This window comes from Sciurus vulgaris (assembly GCF_902686455.1).
Source record: "Sciurus vulgaris genome assembly, chromosome: 2".
Classification (NCBI taxonomy): domain Eukaryota; kingdom Metazoa; phylum Chordata; class Mammalia; order Rodentia; family Sciuridae; genus Sciurus; species Sciurus vulgaris.
Window position 1 is genome coordinate 103700141 of NC_136462.1, and position 21314 is coordinate 103721454.

Here is a 21314-nt window from a genome sequence, read left to right on the forward strand (position 1 = left end):
ACAAGTTCTAGGCCAACCTAGACAATTTATTGAGACCCTGTTTCAAAATTTTTAAAATTTGTAAAGGGTGGAGATGTATTTCAGTGGTGGATCACTTGCCTAGCATATGTGAAGCCCTGGGTTCAAACCCCAGTATGAGAAAAAAAATCATGATCTTTTTAATAATCCCAGTGACATTTTTTTCAGAGCTGGACACAGTGCCACACACCTGTCAGCTACTCAGGAGGCTGAGACAGGACGGTCATAAGTTCTAGGCCAGCCTGGCAATTTAGTGAGAGACCATCTCAAAATAAAATTTAAAGAAAAGGTTTAGGGCATAGCTCAGTGGTAGAGCAGTTGCCTAGCATGTGAGAGGCTCTGGGTTCAATCCCCAGTAATGGCAAATAAAATAAAATAAAATAAAATACCCATTTTCTATTAATGTATTCTATTACCTTCTACATACAATTCCAGTTGACAGAATGCTGTTCCACGTCGTACATGTGCCTTCATTCTTGCATTAGCATTGTCTGCAACATGTGGTGTCAATAATTCCAGAGCCTTACAAAACACATATGTAATTAACAAGATAAAGACATAACATCCTAATTTAAATTTGAGCAAAAACACAGTAGAAATTCTAACTTCAAAACATGACTTAAGCCCTCACTTAAATTTTTGGCTTAGCAGATACAGTAATTTATAAAATACATATATTTATGTTGAAAATTTAAGGAATTTTTCAATTGTTCCTATATGGGATTCATATCCCCGCACACAGTATGATCTAGTTTTTCATTTGATATCTGCAGCTTTATTAGCAGGAATGATTAAGCAGCATTTGTGATCTTTTATATTCAGATTGAGTGACTCTGTTTATTTTTTCATTCAATAAATATTTGTACACAAAATTGTGTTAATCAAAGGAAAACTGGATTGAAAAAATATTATGAGATCAAAGTATGAGGATTTGCTTCCCTGTCCCCCCTCCCGTGGTATTGGGGATTGAACCCATGGCCTTATGCATGCTAGGGAACCACTCTACCAACTGGGCTATATCCCCAGGCCCTAAGAATTTGCTTTTTTCTTCTTATCCTCAATCTTAAGGAGCCACATACAAGACTTTGCTTGTGACATTCCCATAAAATAAGTTACCCTGATATGGAAAAAAATAAGCTGTTTAAGATATTCACATGATACACTAATTGATTCTAAAAATGAGAAAATGATCATGGAAATATTCCTTTACTATGTAAGTGGCAGAAATAACAAGAGAAGTGTTCTTCCTTGTACCTGCAGTACCTTAATAATAAAAACAGCATAACTGACAACCCTTTACCAATTTCCTTGTGAATTTCAACTGTTATGCCATAATACAGTAAATTGAAGGTGGTATCTAATCTAACTCAAAGTTTTAAAAAATACCAGTTCATAGTTCATTTCTTAAAATTGATCTTAAAAAAGTAATAAAGCAAGACAATTCTTAAAATCCTTGAGATTTGATTATTTAAATTTAATAGTAGAAAAAGAGCATCATTTCCTTTTTTTTTTTTGGTGGTGGTAGTAGTGCTGAATGTAGGACCTCACAGATGGTCCTCTACCAAATAGCCCCAGCCCAAGAGCATTATTTAGACCAATAATAAATAGGAGGATAACAATTTTGTAAACATGTGCTGGGGATAGAACCCAGGACCTCACACACAAGGCATGTGCTCTACCACTGATCTATATACCCAGCCACTCAGGATAACAATTTTAAAGCACCATATATAAATAAACAGATAGATAGATACCTTAGAAGAATCTTCAATGGCCTTATGTAAGTTTTTTAGTTTTAGATGGCAAGCAGCCCGATTCAAATATAATAGAGGAATCTTGTTATTCAGTCTTATGGCTAAATTGTATGCATTAATAGCTGCCAAATAGTCTTCTGTTGCAAACAATTTGCTAATAAAACAGAAATGGAAAAGAAAGACAAAATATCATCAAAACAGAAACAGAAATAATATCAAGTAATATTTGGCAGAGGTAGCTTACCTCCTTTTTTATTCCCTGCAGGATGGACATTGTTGACTATACTATTTCTCCACACAAAGCATCCAATCTGAAAAGGAGGTGTTTCACCTCCTCCCACAAAATAGTCATCAGCAGGTTAAGTCAATAAGCATATTTTTATCCTTCTTGCTATAATGACTGATTCAAGGATGGGCTTGTGACTTAGGTCGGTATATTCTGAATGAAGGTGTGACTTTGGTTTCAAAGTTGGAGAAAAGTTGGGAAAACTCCCCATGCTGGATGTGAATGAGAAGACCCAAATTTTGCTATTCATTTTTTTCTTTTTTCTTTTCTTTTCTTTTTTTTCGCAAACCCAGGGCCTCACGCATGCTAGACAATTACCCTATCACTGAGTCACAGCCCTGCTGTTCATGTTTAACATACTGGGAAAAGGTAGATTTAAAATAAAGCTGATATAATGGAAATATAAAAAGAATAAAAAGGCAGGAAGAAATTCAGTCTTTTGAGATAAGGTAAGTGGTTAGATCAAGCTTTACCTAAAATGCAAAATACCTCCATCATTTTGGTTATAGAGGCCAAAATATTCCTTTTAATAAAAATCCAGTATTACAGCCAGGCCTCATAGTTCACTCCTGCAATCCCAGCTACTGAGGAGTCTGAGGCAGGAGGATTGAAAGCTCAAGGCCAGCCTCAACAACTTAGCAAGACCATGCCTCAAAAAAGAAAAAAAGAAAAAATTTTTCTTTTTTTAATGGTGGGGATACAGGTCAGAGCACTTGCCTAAAATGTGCAAGGCCCTGAGTTCAAATCTCAGTACAAAAAAGAAAAAAAGCCAGTATCAATGTGCCTTTTGAAAGTACATCAACCAATACAATTTAGCACTCAGAATAGAACAAGGAAAGGCATAATACATACTGAATAAAATGACAAGTTAGGCCATACTAGGTACTGTACTTGCAGCATTTTCCGGAGAAAAAGAATTAAGAGGACATATACAGTTATGTACCACGTAACAATGTTTCAGTCAATAATGGACTACATACATAATGGTGGTTCCTTAAGATTATTATCACCTAGTGATATCGTACCCATCTTAGTTTGCATTAATCCATGATGTTCACATAATAACAAAATCGTCTAATGACATATTTCTTAGAATGTATCCTGGTCATTAAGCAATGCATGACTTATAGATATATAGAAAAAAATTTATTATGAGGGATTAGCTCATACAGTTATGGAGGCTGAGAAGTTCCATTATCTGGCATCTGCAAACCGGACACCAAAGAAAATTAGTGGTATAGTTCTAATCCAAGTCCAAAGCCTGACAACGAGGAGAGCCAATGGTATAAGCCTTGGGTATAAAGGCCTGAGAACAGCTATGCTGATGTCCGAGAGCAAGAGATAGATACCCCAGCACAAAAAGAATGAATCTTCCCTTTCTATGACTTCTATGTTTCATTGCAGGGCAAAGGTTGTTAGGTTCACTTGCAACGCTCTTATGAAAAAAATTGTTTTCCTTAAGATTGGCCTTCCCCAGCTTAAGTGCAAAACCTCTTTGTATATAGCATCTACCTGGGCTCACCTCTGCACTGACTTGATGGGCAGAGGGAACCGACATGAAGCTCATGCTGCTTGCTGTGTCTTGCATAATAATATCAATTGTCTCTGACTCGCATGAGTCTCCTGTGTTGTTGTTGGTGTGTGTCTGTGTGTGTGTGTGTGTGTGTTTCATTTTTGCAGTATTGGGGTTTAAATCCAGGGGCACTCTACCACTGAGCTACATCTCCATCCCTTTTTTTTTTTTTAATTTATTTTTTGGTACCAGGAATTGAATCCAGGAGTGCTTAACCACTGTGCCACATCCCCAACCCTTATAATATTTTATTTTGAGAAGGGTCTCACCAAGTTGTTCAGGACCTCACTAAATTCCTGAGGCTGGCTTTGAATTTCCAATTCTCCTGCCTCAGCCTCCCTAGCCTGGGACTACAGGTGTGCACCACCACACCTGGCCCTTTTTATTTTTTATTTTGAGACAGGGTCTCACTGGTTTTGCTTTTTAAGCTGGCCTGGAACTTGAAATCCTCCTGCCTCAGCCTCCCAAGTCACTGGGATTATAGGCATATGCCACATCCAGCTGAATCTCCTGTGTTCTACCAGCATCCAAGAGTGTGGTAGGCTAATTCCTCATATTTCTTGTAGGGGCATAGACCCAAACTAAAGTATTGGTAGGAAATTCAATTTGGAAAGTAGAAACTGTGTACTGTGTTGGGAGAAGATGGTTACAGGTAGTCAAGAATCAGCATGAAAAAACAAGAAGGCTGAAGCAGAAGGATCACAAGTTTGAGGCAAGCTTCAGGAATTTAGCAACCTGTTTCAAAATTAAAATTAAATTTAAATTTTTTTTTAAATTAAAGGGGTTGAGGATGTAGGTCATTGGTTCAGCACTTGCCTAACATGTTCAAGGCCCTGGATTTAATTCCCAGTACTGCAAGGGAAAAAAAAAAGTCCAATGTAAAGTAAAAGGACATCCAACAAACAGATGGAATCCAGCTGCATAAAATTCAGAAACAGCAAAAGTCTGACTAGCATAAGTTGGCACGGGTAGCAAGTAGCAGTCTCCTACATACTAAACTGGGATTTGGAAGCATAATTACCCTGGGTGGCAAGAGGAAAAGCAAAAGCAAAGCAGGGCCTCAATTTTAAAAATGACTAGGTTTTTAGGCAAGCTACAAAACCTTAGAGAAAATAAAAGAAAGTTTAGACACTAGAATTCGGGTAGAAGGTAAATTTACATAACAACAATAATAAGTTACTAGATCCTAGACTGTAGAGTTATATATCCTTAATATCTTCTTATGTTAGAATTTGAGAGTGTGAGGTATGCAGATAGAATTCAAATGAACCTAAAATGGGGAAAGAAGGAATTTTAAATCTAGGGTACAAAGAAATTCATGCTAAATATCAAACACAAAGTAATGTCAAAGGGACAAAACAATGGTCCATCTATCTCATGTGATACAAGTATTTAGAAAAGTAGTTATTAAAGTTATTCACTAGTTATTAAAGTTATTTACAGATTCTGAGTCACATATACCTATTAAATAACATCATGCATGTATATACCTATATTAGAACACACAGACTGTTTTATGTGAGATGTTCTCAATAAAAAGATATTTGGACCAGGTGTGGTGGCATATACCTGTAATCACAACTACTCAGGAGGCTGAAGCAGGAGAATTGTAAGTTCCAGGAAAGACTGGGCAACTCAGGAAGACGCTATCTCAAAATTGAAAAAATTTAGCAGGGCATAGTGGTCCATACCTGTAATCCCAGCAACTTGGGAGGCTGAGGCAGGAGGATCACAAGTTCCAGGCTAGCCTCAATAACTTAGCCAGGGGCTGGGGGGTGGCTGGGTGGTAAAGCGCTTGCCTAGCACATATGAGGCACTGAGTTCGATCCTCAGCACCACATAAAAATAACTAAATAAAATAAAGGTATTGTGTCTACCTACAACCTATATTAAAAAACTATAATAATAATAATAATTTAGCAATACCCTCAGCAACTTAGTGAGACCCTGTCTCAAAATAAAAAAATAAAAAGGGCTGAGGATGTGCAAATAATAATAATAATAATAGTAATAATAATAATAATAATAATATTTAAAAAGGGCTGGGCATGTGGCTCAGTGGTAGAGCACTTTCTTTTATTTATTTATTTATTTATTTTTTTTTTATTGTAAATGAATGGGATACATGTTGTTTCTGTTTGTACATGGAGTAACAGCATACATTTGCATATTCATACATTTACATAGAGTAATGGTTTGATTCATTCCGTTATTTTTTTCCTTACCCCCCACCCCTCCTACCTCTCTTTTCCCTCTATACAGTCCCTCCTTCCTCCATTCTTGCCCCCCTCCCACCCCCCATTATGTGTCATCATCCGCTTATCAGTGAGATCATTCATCTTTTGGATTTTTTAGATTGGCTTATCTCACTTAACATGATATTCTCCAATTTCATCCATTTGCCTGCAAATGCCATAATTTTATTATTCTTTATGGCGGAGTAATATTCCTTTGTGTATATATATATATATATATATATATATATATATACACCACAATTTCTTTATCCATTCATCAATTGAAGGGCATCTAGGTTGGTTCCATTGTCTGGCTATTATGAATTGAGCAGCTATGAACATTGATGTGGCTGTATCTCTGTAGTATGCTGATTTTAAGTCCTATGGGTATAGGCCGAGGAGTGGGATAGCTGGGTCAAATGGTAGGTCAATTCCAAGTTTTCTAAGGAATCTCCACACTGCTTTCCAGAGTGGCTGCATTAATTTGCAGCCCCACCAGCAATGTATGAATGTACCTTTTTCCCCACATCCTCTCCAACACCTATTGTTGCTGTGTTCTTGATAATCACCATTCTAATTGGGGTGAGATGGAATCTTAGTGTTGGTAGAGCACTTTCTGAGCATACATGAGGCACTGGGTTCAATCCTCAGTACCACAAGAAAAAAAAAAAGCTATCCACAATATTATTTGGAAAGGCAAAATACTTTCATAAGCAAATAATATCACCTTATAGTATTTTTTTAAAGTAGTTTTGGTGTATAAAACTAAGACATAACAGTAGAAGGGCAGGCAAAGATAAATGAAAGCATTCTGTTTTTTTCTAAGAATGCTTTTGTGTGTAGGGAGACAGGTACTGGGAAATGAGCTCAGGGGCCTCACACTTGTTAGGGAAGTACTCTATCACTGAGTTATATCCCCAGCCCTTTTTATTTTTTATTTTATTTTATTTTATTTATTTATTTTTATTGTTGTTGATGGACTTTTATTTATTTATTTATATGTGGTGAATAAAATTCAGTGCCTCACACGTGTCAGGCAAGTGCTCTACCACTGAACCACAACCCCAGTCTCCCCTTTTTATATTTTGAGACATGGTCTCACTAAGTTGCTGATTGTGATCCTCCCAAGTTACTGGGATTACAGGCATGCAGTGACCCCAGCCCATTTTTTGTTTTATATTTTCAGACAGGCTTGTTAAGTTGTTTAGGGCCTTGCTAATTTGCCAAGACTGGCGTCGAATGTGCAATCCTTCTGCTTCAGCCTCTGGAGTAGCTGGGATTACAGGCATGTACCCCCATGTCTACGGTGCCTAGGACCTTTTGCTAGTTCCAGAATCATAACATCTTATGTCAACATATTTTAGTGTCCATCAACCCTGTTATATTTGGACACTGATCAAAAAGCAAACCTCTTCTTTGCTTCATGCTGAAGTTCCTATTTGTGGCCTTTTCCAACCCTTAGCTCCTTTGCCCTTTCTTACTCCTATTTCTGCTACATCTGTATCAATCTCCAATCCTTTCCAATACTTCAACTTTTCCAAAAAATGTTTTCTTAAAATTTATCTGACTTTGCCCTAAGTAGAGTGCTATTTCTACCATACTGTTTACTGAGGTACCTTAATTCCCAATCAGGGGGCCTACGGGGTTCGGCACTTTCCAGGTTTAATAATGATGGTTCCATTTTCTCTTGGTCTACTGGACCTCTCAGCATCTCAATCTTTCTGAGCCTAAACACCATGGCTTCATATCTGAGGTATTTTCCCTTGAGCAATTGCTGGTCTCTTGCACACCTAGTCTTTTATTGTATTTGTTAGTCAAAATTACAACCTTGGTATGTGTGATGGTGCACACCTGTAATCCCAGATGCTTGGGAGGCTGGGGCAGGATGACTACAATTGTGAGGCCAGCCTGGACGATTTAGCGAGACACTGTTTCAAAAAAACAACAACAAAAAAAAAAGGGCTGAAGGTGTAGCTCGTGATAGAGCACTTGTTTAGCACTTGTGAGGCCCTTGGTTCAATTCCCAGTACCATTAAGTAAATAAATAATCTTCAATTCTGTGTTCAGTAATCTAACTTACCTTTTCTATGCTTAACAAATCACACAGTTGTATTAACTGGTATCTCTCTGAATTCATGTTTTCTAACCTAGCAGGGCTTTCAACAGTACCTACTAATCAATATCTCTAGTAACACACCTACCTAGATCCACACTTGTTTTACTTTCTTTCAATCTCAGAAAATGAAGTATCTCTGTCTATCACAAACTAATTTGCCAACATTTTCTAGAGCAAAGTAAGCAATTCAACAGAACACAATATTCAGCTATGCACACTTAGGCACTGCACTCTCAGGCAACAAGGAGGACTAATTTATACCCCCAAACATCTGGTCTGCCTTTATAAGAGCTAAGTAAATGGAACAAAAGGACTGGAATTGTATTTTTTTTCAGATGTGAAAGATGTAAGGCGTGGTTAGAACACAAGCTTTGAAATCATATTGCCTAGAATTGAATCCCAAATTCTACATATTAACTATCATTTTAGCGAAGTCTCTCAAACTCCCTATTCCTGTTTCTACACTTATAAAAATGGGGATAAATATAATAATACCCAACTGGTCAGGTTATTATAGGAATTAAGTGAAATAATTTGTGCGATGCTGCTAGTTTCTCTTTATTTTTCTTTTTTTTTAATTAAAATATTTTTTTATTTTTACAGACACATTTTGATTCATTATACACAAATGGGGTACAACTTTTCATTTCTATGGCTGTACACAATATACATTCACACCATTCATGTATTCATACATATATATAGGGTAATACTATCTGTTTCATTCTACTGTTTTTCCATCCCCACCCCCTCCCACCCCTTTTTCCTCTACACCATCCAAAATTCCTTCATTCTTCTCTTCCGCCGCCCCGCCACCCCCGCCACCTCCCATTGTTATATATTGTCATGCACTTATTAGAGAAAACATTCGGCCTTTGGTTTTTTTGGGCTTGGCCTATTTCACTTAGCATGATGTTTTTCAACTTCATCCATTTACCAGCAAATGCCATAATTTTATTCTTTATGGCTGAGTAATATTCCATTGTGAATATATACCACAGTTTCTTTATCCATTCATCAATTGAAGGGCATCTAGGTCGGATCCACAATCTAGCTATTGTGAATTCAGTTGCTATGAACATTGATGTGGCTGCATCACTGTAGTATGCTGATTTTAAGTCCTTTGGGTATAAACCGAGGAGTGGGATAGCTGGGTCAAATGGTGGTCCATTGCAAGCTTTCTGAAGAATCTCAATATTGCTTTACAAAGTGGCTGCACCAATTTGCAACTCCACCAGCAATGTATGAGTGTGCCTTTTCCCCCACATCCACGCCAACACTTATTATTGCTTGTGTTCTTGATAACAGTCATTCTAATTGGAGTTAGATGAAATCTTAGGGTAGTTTTAATTTGTATTTCTCTAATTACCAGGGATGATGAGCACTTTTTCATATATTTATTGATCACCTGTATATCTTCTGTGAAGTGTCTGCCCATTTCCTTAGCCCATTTATTGATTGGTTCTTTATATTTTGGTTATAAAGTGTTTTAAGTTCTTTATAAACTCTGGAGATGAGAGCTCTGTCTAAAGTGTGTGGAAAAGAAGATTTTCTCCCACTCTGTAGGTTCTCTTTTCACATTGTTGATTGTTTCATGTGCTGAGAAAAAACTTTTTAGTTTGAATCTATCCCATTTATTGATGCTTGCTTTTATTTCTTGTGCTATGGGGGTTTTGTTAAGGAAGTCTGGTCCTAAGGCAACATGATAGAGATGTGGGCCTACTTTTTCTTCTATTTGGTGAAGGGTCTCAGGTCTAATTCCTAGATCCTTGATCCATTTCAAGTTGACTTTTGTACTGGATGAGAGATAGGGGTTTAATTTCATTTTACTGCATATGGATTTCCAGTTTTCCCAGCACCATTTGTTGAAGAGGCTATCTTTTCTCCATTGCATATTTTTGGAACCTTTGTCTAGTATGAGAAAATTGTATTTATTTGGGTTTGTGTCCGTGTCCTCTATTCTGTACCATTGATCTACCTGTGTATTTTGGTGCCAATACCATACCGTTTTTGTTACTATTGCTTTGTAGTACAGTTGAAGTTCTGGTATTGCGATACACCCTGTTTCATTCTTCCTGCTAAGGATTGCTTTAGCTATTCTGGGTTTCTTATTCTTCCAGATGAATTTCATGATTGCTGCTCTATTTCTGTGAGGTACATCATTGGGATTTTAATTGGAATTGCATTGAATCTGTATAGCACTTTTGGTAGTATGGCCATTTTGACAATATTAATTCTGCCTATCCAAGAACATGGGAGATCTTTCCATCTTCTAAGGTCTTCCTTAATTTCTTTCTTCAGTGTTTTGTAGTTTTCATTGTAGAGATCTTTTACCTCTTTGGTTAGATTGATACCCACGTATTTTATTTTTTTTGAGGCTATTGCAAATGGAGTTGTTTTCCTCATTTCCCTTTCAGCTGTTTCATCACTTGCGTATAAAAATGCTGTAGATTTATGCGTGTTGATTTTATAGCCTGCTATTTTGCTGAATTCATTGATGAGGTCTAGAAGTTTTCTGGAGGAGGTTTTTGGATCCTCTAAATATAGAATCATGTCATCAGCAAATAGTGACAGCTTACGTTCCTCTTTTCCTATTTGTATACCTTTAATTTCTTTAGTCTGCCTAATTGCTCTGGCTCGAGTTTCAAGGATGATGTTGAATAGAAGTGGTGAAAGAGGACATCCCTGTCTTGTTCCCGTTTTTAAAGGGAATGCTTTCAGTTTTTCTTTATTAAGAATGATGTTGGCTATGGGCTTAGCATAAATAGCCTTTACAATGTTCAGGTATGTTCCTACTATACCTATTTTTTCTAGTGTTTTGAGCATGAAGGGATGTTGTATTTTGTCGAATGCTTTTTTTGCATCAATTGATATAACCATATGATTCTTATCCTTAAGTCTACTGACATGATGGATTACGTTGATTGATTTATGGATGTTAAACCATCCTTGCATTCCAGGGATGAACCCCACTTGATCGTGGTGCACAATTTTCTTAATATGTTTTTGGATACATTTGCCAATATTTTGCCAATATTTTGTTAAGGAACTTGCATCCATATTCATCAAGGATATTGGTCTAAAATTTTCTTTCCTTGATGTGTCTTTTCCTGGTTTGGGTATGAGGTGATATTAGCTTTATAGAATGGATTTGGTAGGGTTCTCTCCTTTTCTATTTCCTGGAATACTTTGAGAAGCATTGGAATGAGTTCTTCTTTGAAGGTCTTGTAGAACTCAGCTGAGAATCCATCTGGTCCTGGGCTTTTCTTGGATGGTAGGCTTTTGATGGCTTCTTGTATTTCATTGCGTGATATTGATCTGTTTAAATTGTGTATGTCTCCTGGTTCAGTTTGGGAGGAGCATATGTCTCTAGGAATTTGTTGATGTCTTTGGTATTTTCTATTTTGTTGGAATATAAATTTTCAAAGTAGCTTCTCATTATGTTATGTATCTCAATGGTGTCTGTTGTGATATTTCCTTTTTCATCACGAATTTTAGTAATTTGAGTTTTCTCTCTCCTTCTCTTTGTTAGTGTGGCTAAGGGTTTGTCTATTTTGTTTCCTTTTTCAAAGAACCAACTTTTTGTTTTGTCAGTTTTTTGAATTGTTTCTTTTGTTCAATTTCATTGATTTCAGCTCTGATTTTAATTATTTCCAGTCTTTTACTACTTTTGTTGCTGTTCTTCTTTTTCTAGGGCTTTGAGCTGTAATGTTAGGTCATTTAGTTGTTGACATTTTATTCTTTTCTTGAATGCACTCCATGCAATGAATTTTCCTCTTAGTACTGCTTTCATAGTGTCCCAGAGATTTTGATATGTTGTATCATCATTCTCACTTACCTCTGAGAATTTTTTTATCTCCTCCCTGATGTTTTCTGTTTATCCATGCTTCATTCAATAGCATATTATTTAGTCTCCAGGTGTTGGAGTAATTTCTGTTTTTTTATTTTGTCATTGATTTCTCATTTCATTCCATTATGATGTGATAGAACACAAGGCAGTATCTCTATTTTTTTGCATTTCCTAAGGGCTGCTTTGTGGCATAACATATGGTCTATTTTCAAGAAGGTTCCATGTGCTGCTGAGAAGAAAGTGAATTCGCTCATTGATGGATGGAATATTCTATATATGTCTGTTAAGTCTAGATTATTGATGGTGTTATTCAGTTCTATGTTTTCTTTGTGTATTTTTTGTTTGGAAGATGTATCCAGTGGTGACAGAGGTGTGTTAAAGTCACCCAGAATTATTGTGTTGTGGTCTATTTGATTCTTGGAACTGAGAAATTGAGGATTTGTTTGATGTACCTGGATGCACCATTGCTTGGGGCATAAATATTTATGATCGTTATGTCTTCCTAATTTATGGTTCCCTTAAGCAGTATGACATGTCCTTCTTTATTCCTTCTAACTTTGGCCTGAAGTTCAGTTTATCTGATATAAGGATGGAAACCCCCACGTTTTTACTGAGTCTGTGTGCATGGTAGGTTTTTCCCCATCCTTTCACCTTTAGTCTGTGGATGTCTTTATCTATGAGATGAGTCTCTTGAATGCACCATATTGTTGGGTCTATTTTTTTTTTTTTTTTTTTTTTGGTGCTGGGGATCAAACCCACGGCCTTGTGCTTGTAAGGCAAGCACTTTACCAACTAAACTATCTCCCCAGGCCTGGGTCTTTCTTTTTAATCCATTCTGCCAGTCTATGTCTTTTGATTGATGAGTTTAGGACATTAATGTTCAGGGTTATTATTGAGTGACTGCATTCCCAGTCATTTGGGCTTATTTTTGGTTTTTAACTTGGCTTGGTTTCTCCTTTGAATGGATATTTCTTTAAGGTAGTTCCTCCCTTTGCTGACCTCCATTGTTGTTTTTCATTTTCTCCTCTTGGAATATTTTGTTGAGAATATTCTGTAGTGTGGGCTTTCTATTTGTAAATTCTTTTAACTTTTGTTTATCATGGAAGGATTTTATTTCATCTTCAAATCTGAAGGTTAGTTTTGCTGGGTATAGGATTCTTGGTTGGCAACCATGTTCTTTCAGAACTTGAAATTTGTTGTTCCAGGTCCATCTAGCTTTTAGAGTCTGGGCTGAGAAATCTGCTGATATCCGTATTGGTCTCCCCCTATATGTAATCTCATGCTTTTCTCTCACAGCATTCAAAATCCTATCTTTATTGTGTATGTTAGGTATTTTCATTATAATGTGCCTTGGTGTGGATCTGTTGTGATTGTGTGCATTTGGTGTTCTGTAAGCCTTTTGATTTTGATTTTCCATTTCATTCTTCAGGTTTGGGAAATTTTCTGATATTATTTCATTGAATAGGTTGTTCATTCCTTTGATTTGTATCTCTGTGCCTTCCTCAATCCTGATATTTCTTAAATTTGGTCTTTTCATGATGTCCCATAGTTGTTGTGAAAGAATGGACATTTTTTTAAGCTGTCTGTTTTATCTCAACTCCCTAAGGCCTCCCTCCCAGTGATGGGAACAAAGCCCTTAAAGCTGTTCCAGGAAACAGCCCCAAACAGAGAGTAAAAGGGTAAATTGAGCAAGATAGTGCTCAGACAGTTAAGATATATAGGATATAAGATTACCAGAAACTGTTGACCAGAATCTACGCCCTGTTGTAAAACATTGTGAAACATGTTGTATGTTATCAGCAAACCAGACCCCCTTTGGAATTTCCCGGCGGCTTTGTTCCCCTTTTCCCTTCCGTGTGCGACCCCTCCCGATGTGTGGTTTCTGCCTTTATAAACTTGTAATATTTTCTGCTAGGGACTCAACTCCTCGACTCCTGCGTGAGTCACGAGTTGGGTCCCAGTGCGCTGGCATAAAAGCCTCTTGTGGTTTGCATCAAGTGACACCTCCTGCGGTTGATTGGGGTTGCCGTCGATCTGTGGGACAGAGTTCGGGTCTCCTTTTTGGGGTCTTACAGTTGGAGATTTTGTTCATGACTTTTTTACCATCTTCTCTATTTGGGCAACTTTATTTTCAAGATTAAATATTTTGTCTTCATTGTCTGAGGTTCTGTCTTCCAAGTGGTCTAGTCTGTTGGTGATGCTTTCCACTGAGTTTTTTATTTGGTTTATTGTTTCCTTCCTTTCAGGATTTCCGTTTGGTTTTTTTTTGAGAATCTCTATCTCTTTGTTGAAATGATCTTTTGCTTCCTGCAGCTGCTCTTTCAACTGCTTATTGGTATTATCATTCATTGCCAGTATTTGCTTTCTTATCTCATCCTTTGCTTCATGAATCATCTTAATCATGTATAATCTGAAGTCCCTTTCTGACATTTCTTCTACCATACTGTCACTGGAGTCTATTAATATAGAATCTAGATTTGTTAGGATCATTTTCTTCCCTTGTTTTTTCATGTTGTTCATGTATCTTCCCCTCTAGCAGTGCAGATCTAGGGTATTGTAGTTTCCCCCTAATAGGCTTATAGTGACCCTATAGGTTTCCAAAACCTTTTTCTTTAAGGGGGAGATCAATATTAGCAGTGCCCAGTTCAGACAGTATGCAATCCTAGACCAAAAAACCCCCATGAGGACATTAACAATATTGTCATAATAAACAAAATGAGTATAACAGATTTGCAATAAGATGTGCAGTTTCTACTAGAGGACAAAGAGGATGTGGAGGGGTGTAGAATGTACCTGTTAATGGGATAAGAAAAGAATATATAGAAGTTCTAGATCATGGAAAGCGTGAGAGTGTAATCAAAAGAAGTTGGTTGTTAGCATGCGAAAAGGGAGAAAGAAACTCTGAGGGAACAGGTAAACAAAAGGAAAAGAGAGCGAGAAAAGTAAAGAAATAAAACCTTAAAATTTTTCAATAAGGAGAAAAAAGAAATTTTACACTATAACAGTCATATAGTATTCAAATCTCCCAGTGTTCAGTAGCCTGATGCATGAGAGCTGACAATGAGCTTCCAGTCTCCAGCAGGAGTCTCAGGATGGGATTTGCTCCACCTAAAGATGGGAGCTATGGCTTCCAGGATTATCCAAGATGACCGCTCTGCCTTCCAAATGTGTTGGCAAATGGAGAGATGCAGCTCGGGTGTGGACGTGGTCAGCTGGAGGTCCTGGAGGAGGGGGTGCGGTTGGTCAGGCAGAGGTCCTGGAGGTGGGCTGTGGTCGGTCTGGTTGCAGATCCTGGAGGTAGGGTACAATCAGTTGGTCTAGGGGTCCTGGTGATAGGATGCAGTCAGTCCGGGGTTCCTGGTGGCGGGGAGCATTTGATGTGACGGCCCGGAGGCAGGGAGTGATCAGACTGGCTGAGGGATCCTGACGGGGCTTAGTTGGTTGGCCGGGGATCCTATGGGGTCTGAATGTTGTATCAAAATGGCAGCAGTCACATGTAACCAAACCTGCAGGTACTGTGACAGTGAACTTCCAGGCAACAGCAGGCAGAGGGTGCTCCACTGGTGGTCTGCTTTATTTTTTATTTTGAGATGGGGTCTAAGTGGCTGAGGCTGGCCTCAAACTTGTGAACCTCCTGTTTCAACCTCCTCCAAATAGCTGGTATCACAAGTGTGTACCACTGGCTAACCTTTCTTTTTGTTGTTTTTGGTTTCTGTTTGTTTCAGTGCTGAGGATTGAACCCAGTTCCCTGTACATACTAAATGCACCTTCTACCACTGAGCTATATTCCCAGTCGATCTCAACTACTTTTATAAATTTAACTTCTATTTAAAATGCTAATAATACCCAAATATATATATATCGACAGTGCTGGCCTCTTCCCTGAGTTTCAAACTCATCACTGGCTCAGAGACATCTCAAATTCAACCTATTCAAAATTAAACTTACTTGCATTCCTTTCTAACTAGTCCTTCTTCTAAGTATTTTCAAATTCAGTTGGTGGCATCACATAGTCACTCAAGCTAAAAATCTGGAAGTTACCCATGAGTATTTTTTCTTTCTTACTCCCAAAAATCAGTCAAGAATTTCTGAGGTGTTATGTATCTCAATGGTAGGTAGAGAGCTTACCTATCATGCTCAAGGCACTGGGTTTGATCCCCAACACTGAAAAAGATAATAATTTTTGCCCATTTACTGCATAAATATTTCTTAGGTCACCCCTTCTGTATAACATGGCTTACTTCAAAGGCTTTGTCTGTGTTTTTACAACAAAAAAAATTTTTCCCCACCTTATGGGCTAACATGTGAATCTTACAAGCCTCTGCCTATTTTCTAGGTTCATTTGTCAATCCCCATAGCATCAAATTTTATGTTTCAGCAAAGAATAAACTTCCCATAGTTTCATCATACTATTTCCTATTTCTGCTCATTCTGTCACCTTTGTCTAAAATAACGGCCTTTTTCTACATTACTCCTAAAACCTAGATATCATTAAAAGGAGCTCAAGTACTATTTTCTCTATAAAGTTTTTTCTCAGCTGACCTTCTGCCTTTAAGATTAGGTGCCCCTCTTCCATAACTGCATATTCCTTTTCCTCATCTAAGTTACTGTACTTCCCACTCAGTATTAAAGTATTTGTGTATGTCTCTTTCCCCTGCTCTCTGTAGTACAGTTCTATGCTATAGTCTGGTAAATTGCTGTTAATCAATAGATGTTGAATTAATGGTTAAAAAAATGGAGAGAAAGGAAAAAAGGAAAAGGAGATAGAAGAGGAAAGATCACATTAGTTTTACTGTTCAGAATAAAAAGAACCAACCCATCATATCTCAAGCTTCTAACCCTCATAAAAATTGCCAAATCCACCTAAATGCCACAAATCAATCCCTGGTGTTGTAACAGAAGAAAAGACCAATCAAAAATATGAGAAAAGAAAAATATAGATGTTGTGTCCCCTGAAAAGATGTCTGCATCCTAATTCCCAGAATTCATGAATGTTATCTAATCTGATAGAAAGGAGCTTGCAGATATGATTAAGTTAAAGATCTTGAGATAGAGTTTTCCAGGTTATGCAGGTGGAACTAGTGTTATCTAAATGTCCTTACAAAAGAAAAAAAGAAAGCCGAACATAGTGGCACATGTCTGTAATCCCAGCAACTTGGGAGACTGAGGCAGAAGGACCATAAGTCCAAAGCCAGCCTCAGCAACTAAGTGAGGCCCTAAGCAACTAAGTGAGACTCTGTCTCAAAATAAAAAAATCAAAAGGCAAAAAGGGCTGGGGATACGACTTGGTGGTTAAGCAACCCTGATATGGGGTTCAATCCCCATATCAAAAAAAAAAAAAGAAAAGTATCCATAACTACCTCAAAGTATGAACTCAAATTGCTACCCAGAATACACCAGAATTCACTGTTTTTAATAACTGTATTACAATATTAATACTCAGAACCATATATAAGTAAAGTGGTAGCTTAGATATAAAACAATAATTTATGAAATAATTTGAAACTTTAAATTTTTTATAATTTTCTTAAAATGTGTTATTTTGTGGTATGGGGACCGTACTCAGGAGCACTCTACCACCAACCTACGTTCCCAGCCCGTTAAATTTTGAGACAAATCTCTCTAAATTGCAGAGGCTGACCTTAAATTTGCTATCCTCCTGCCTCAGCCTCCTGAGTAGCTGGGATTAGGAGTGTGTACCAGTGCACCTGGCAATTAGTACTTTTTAAAAAATGGACATGAATAATAAAAATACATTTTTTAGAAACGTTTTAAGGGAGGTGTCAGGAAGGACTTATGCTAAATGAAAAGTGATTTTAACAGGGATTTTAATTAATTAATTTATTTATTTATCGGTACTGGGGACTGAATCCAGGGGCACTTAACTCCTGAGCCACATTCCCAGCTGTTTTCTATATTTTATTTAGAGACAGGGTCTCACTGAGTCACTTAGGGCCTTGCTAAGTTGCTGAGGCTGGATTTGAACTTGCAATCCTCCTGCCTCAGCCTCCCAAGCTGCTGGGATTACAGGCATGCACCACTACACTCAGCTTTAAAAGGGATTTTAATAAACATCACAAAAGATGCAATATTTTCATTTATATGACATTTATATTTAAAAATAAGACCCATACTTGTCATACTATCTGACTTCTTAAGTGTGAAGGCCCTACCTACCTTATTTGCTTATTTGTAATAATCTCTCCCCACTAACAAACACAAACACAGAGGTCAAAATATCCAGAAAATGTCATTAGTACAAATGCCTACATACATTATACATCTCATGGCCAGATTTCAAACAACTTACTTTCCTTTTTCCTTCAACCATTCTGGGTTCTTTTCGTCTTCTTTTAAATCACAAAATTCAGGGATATCAGTATTCATTGCTCTTCGTGCCTCAGCTTGTTTGTGCAGCCACTGAAATGAAAAGAAAGTCTTGAGAGGGACATTGTCTTAGTCTATTTTGTGTTGCTATGACAAAATACCCAAGTCTGAGTACTTATAAAGAAAAGAGGTTCATTTTGTTCACTGTTTTGGAGGCTTTGAAGTCTAAGACTGAATGACCCCTACTTGGCCAGGCTCTAATGAGAGCCTTCTTGGTTACATTACAACATGTTGAATGGCATGTGGTGGGAGTTTGTGTGAAGGGATGTGATGAGAGGGAGAGTAAGGGGGGTGGGGCAGAGAGAGAGAGAGAGATCATAGGAAGCAGTCGATAGAGAAGGGCCAGGCTCCATGATTTATGATAGTCTACTCTAATGGAAACTAATACACTCTTCAAGGCTGGCACTAATCCTTTCCAAGGGTGGTGTATCCATGACCTAATCACCTTCTACTAAGCCTCAACTCTTAAAAATCTATCACCACTCAATACCTTTACTTTGGAACCAAGTTTCTAGCATATGAAATTTTGGGGAATGTTATAGCTTGGATCTTAAATGTCCCCCAAAGGTCATGTCTTAAAAGCTTGGTCACAGCCCGTGTATGGTGGCATATGCCTGTCATCCCAGTGACTTGGAAGGCTAAGGCAGGAAGATGGCAAGTTCAAAGCCAGCCTCAGCAACTTAGCCAGCCTCAGCAATTTAGCAAGGCCCTAAGCAACTTGCTAAGTTAGTGAGATCCTGTCTTAAAATAAAAAATAAAATGGGCTGGGGACATGGCTCAGTATTAAGCACTCATGGGTTCAATCCCTGGTACCCACCCCTAACAAACTTTAAAAAAAAATAAATGAAAAGAAAAGCTTTGGTCATCAGACTGTGGTACTATTGGGAGGAAGCAGAACCTTTAAGAGGCAGGACCTAATGGAAGGAAGTTAGGTTATTAAGAGTATGACCTTTAAGAATATATGGGATCCTAGTCTCTTCATCTGTGCTTCCTGGTCAACATGAGTAGAGTAAATCCTTATAAGTTGATTTTCTTTGGTATTTTTTCAGTGACAGAAAGCTACTGAACACAGGGGACAAACTATAACCAAACCATATCATATATAAAGATCTTATTTCTAAGAAGGGCTGAGGATGTGGCTAACTGGCAGAACACCCTTGGGTTCAATCTTCAGCAGTACAAAAAAAAAAAAAGTGATCGAAAAGCTCTTATTCCCTACCATCATGTGAAGATAATAATAAGAAGGTAGCTATGAAGATATAGTAAGAAAGTAGGCATGCAACAAGCTAGGATGAGGACACACATCAAAATCTGGCTACACTTGCACCCTAATCGCATTTTTTAGTTGTAGTGGACATAGTGCCTTTATTTATTTATTTTTATGTGGTGCTGAGGATTGAACCCAGGGCCTCACACGTGCTAGGCAAGCACTCCAGCTCCCTTGCACCCTGATCTTAAAATCATAAGAAAGGAATGTTTGGGCTGGAGTCACGGCTCAGTGGTAGTAGAGTGCTTGTCTAACATGTGTGAGGCACTGGGTTTGATTCTCAGCAATACATATAAATAAATTAAATAAAGTTAATTGACAACTAAACAAAATACTTAATAAAAAGAGAAAGGAACATTTGTTGATTATGCCACTCAATTTGTGATATTTCGATTATAGCAGCCTGAACAGAAAAATGCACTATTTGATGGTGATTTTTAACCTGTCAGTCTTTATACAACCCCCACCCCAAATACTGGGGATTGAACATGCTAGGTAAGTGAGATACACCCCCATCCCTTTTTATTTTATTTTGAGACAGGGTCTAACTTAGTTGCCCAGGACAGCCTCCCAAGTAGCTGAGATTACAGGTATGTGCCACCATGCCCAACTTAGTATTTATACACTTTAAAACTTTTTAAAAATTTCACAACCTGGTGGAGATTAAATAGATAAAAATTTCGAGTACAAATGTCATCTCTCTGGGAATTCGCTTGATTATTATTTTACCATTTTTTATTCCTTTTTTAAATATTTTTTTAGTTGTCAATGGATCTTTTTATTTTATTTATTTTATTTATTTATATGTGGTGCTGAGTATCAAACCCAGAGCCTCACACATGCCAGGCAAGTGCTTTATCACTGAGCCACAACGGTACCCCCTATTATTTTACTTTTTGACATTTTATTTTTCTACATTAAATTAAGTATAGTTGCATAATTGTAGAAATAATTTTAAAATGAAATATAGAAATATGTTGGTTAGCTGAGCAAGATGGAGCATGCCTGTAATCCCAGTGGCTCAGGAGGCTGAGGCAGGAGGATTGACAGTTCAAAGCTAGCCTCAGCAAAAGCAAGGCTCTCAGTAAGTAACTCAGCTATTTATTATATATACTCAGTTATATATTACTGTCTCTAAACAAAATACAAAAAAGAGCTGGGGACATGGCTCAGTGGTCAAGTGCCCCTGAGTTTAATCCCCAGTACTCTCCCCACCAAAAAAAAGAAATATGTTGCTTAATAAGAAAACATATTTACAAATTGTCATTCTGTCTTAAGGATCTTCAGTTATTTCTACAGCATTTTTTGGTGGGGCGTGTACTGGGATTGAAACCAGAAGTGCTTTACCACTGATCTATATCCCCAGCCCTTTTTGTTTCTTATTTTCACTAATTGCTTAGGGCCTCACTAAGTTGCTGAGGCTGACTTTGAACGTGCAACTCTCTTCTCTCTGCCTTCTCATCTGCTGGGATTATAGGCATATGCCACTGTGCATAGTTTCTAGAACTTTTCAACTGAGAAAGGCATCAGTTCTTGCCTTACAGTAAAAAAAAAAAACAAAAACAAACAAAAAAACCCTCTTAGCATTTATGTAACTACAGATATAATACTTCAGAGTCCAGCGCTCAGTAAGTTTAATGATAATTTTCAAATCTTTTCTGTTCCAAAGTTTATTAATATATTACCAAGGGTTGGGGATGTAGCTCAGTGGTATAGTGCTTGCTAGCATGTACAAAGCTATGGCTATGGGTTTGATCCCCAGCACCAAACACATACACATACACACGCGCGCGCGCACACCAAAAAAAAGAAAAAAAAAAAAGAAA

General features: G+C 37.5%; 1 protein-coding gene across 5 annotated transcripts in view; it reads right to left on the reverse strand.

Moving 5' to 3' along the window:
* Positions 1-21314, reverse strand: part of DNAAF4 (dynein axonemal assembly factor 4) — a 68877-nt gene that overhangs the window by 11832 nt on the left and 35731 nt on the right. For 2 of the 5 annotated variants that reach the window (XM_079129963.1, XM_079129962.1), the window contains exons 6-8: positions 18145-18254; positions 1773-1926; positions 435-540 (exon numbers count right to left, since the gene is read on the reverse strand). In XM_079129963.1, the coding sequence (XP_078986089.1) occupies positions 435-540; positions 1773-1926; positions 18145-18254 (370 nt within the window). Of the gene's footprint in view, positions 1-434; positions 541-1772; positions 1927-14559; positions 15126-16004; positions 16532-18144; positions 18255-21314 lie in introns of those variants that run through there. The other 3 variants (XM_079129966.1, XM_079129964.1, XM_079129965.1) reach the window with 3 other exon arrangements.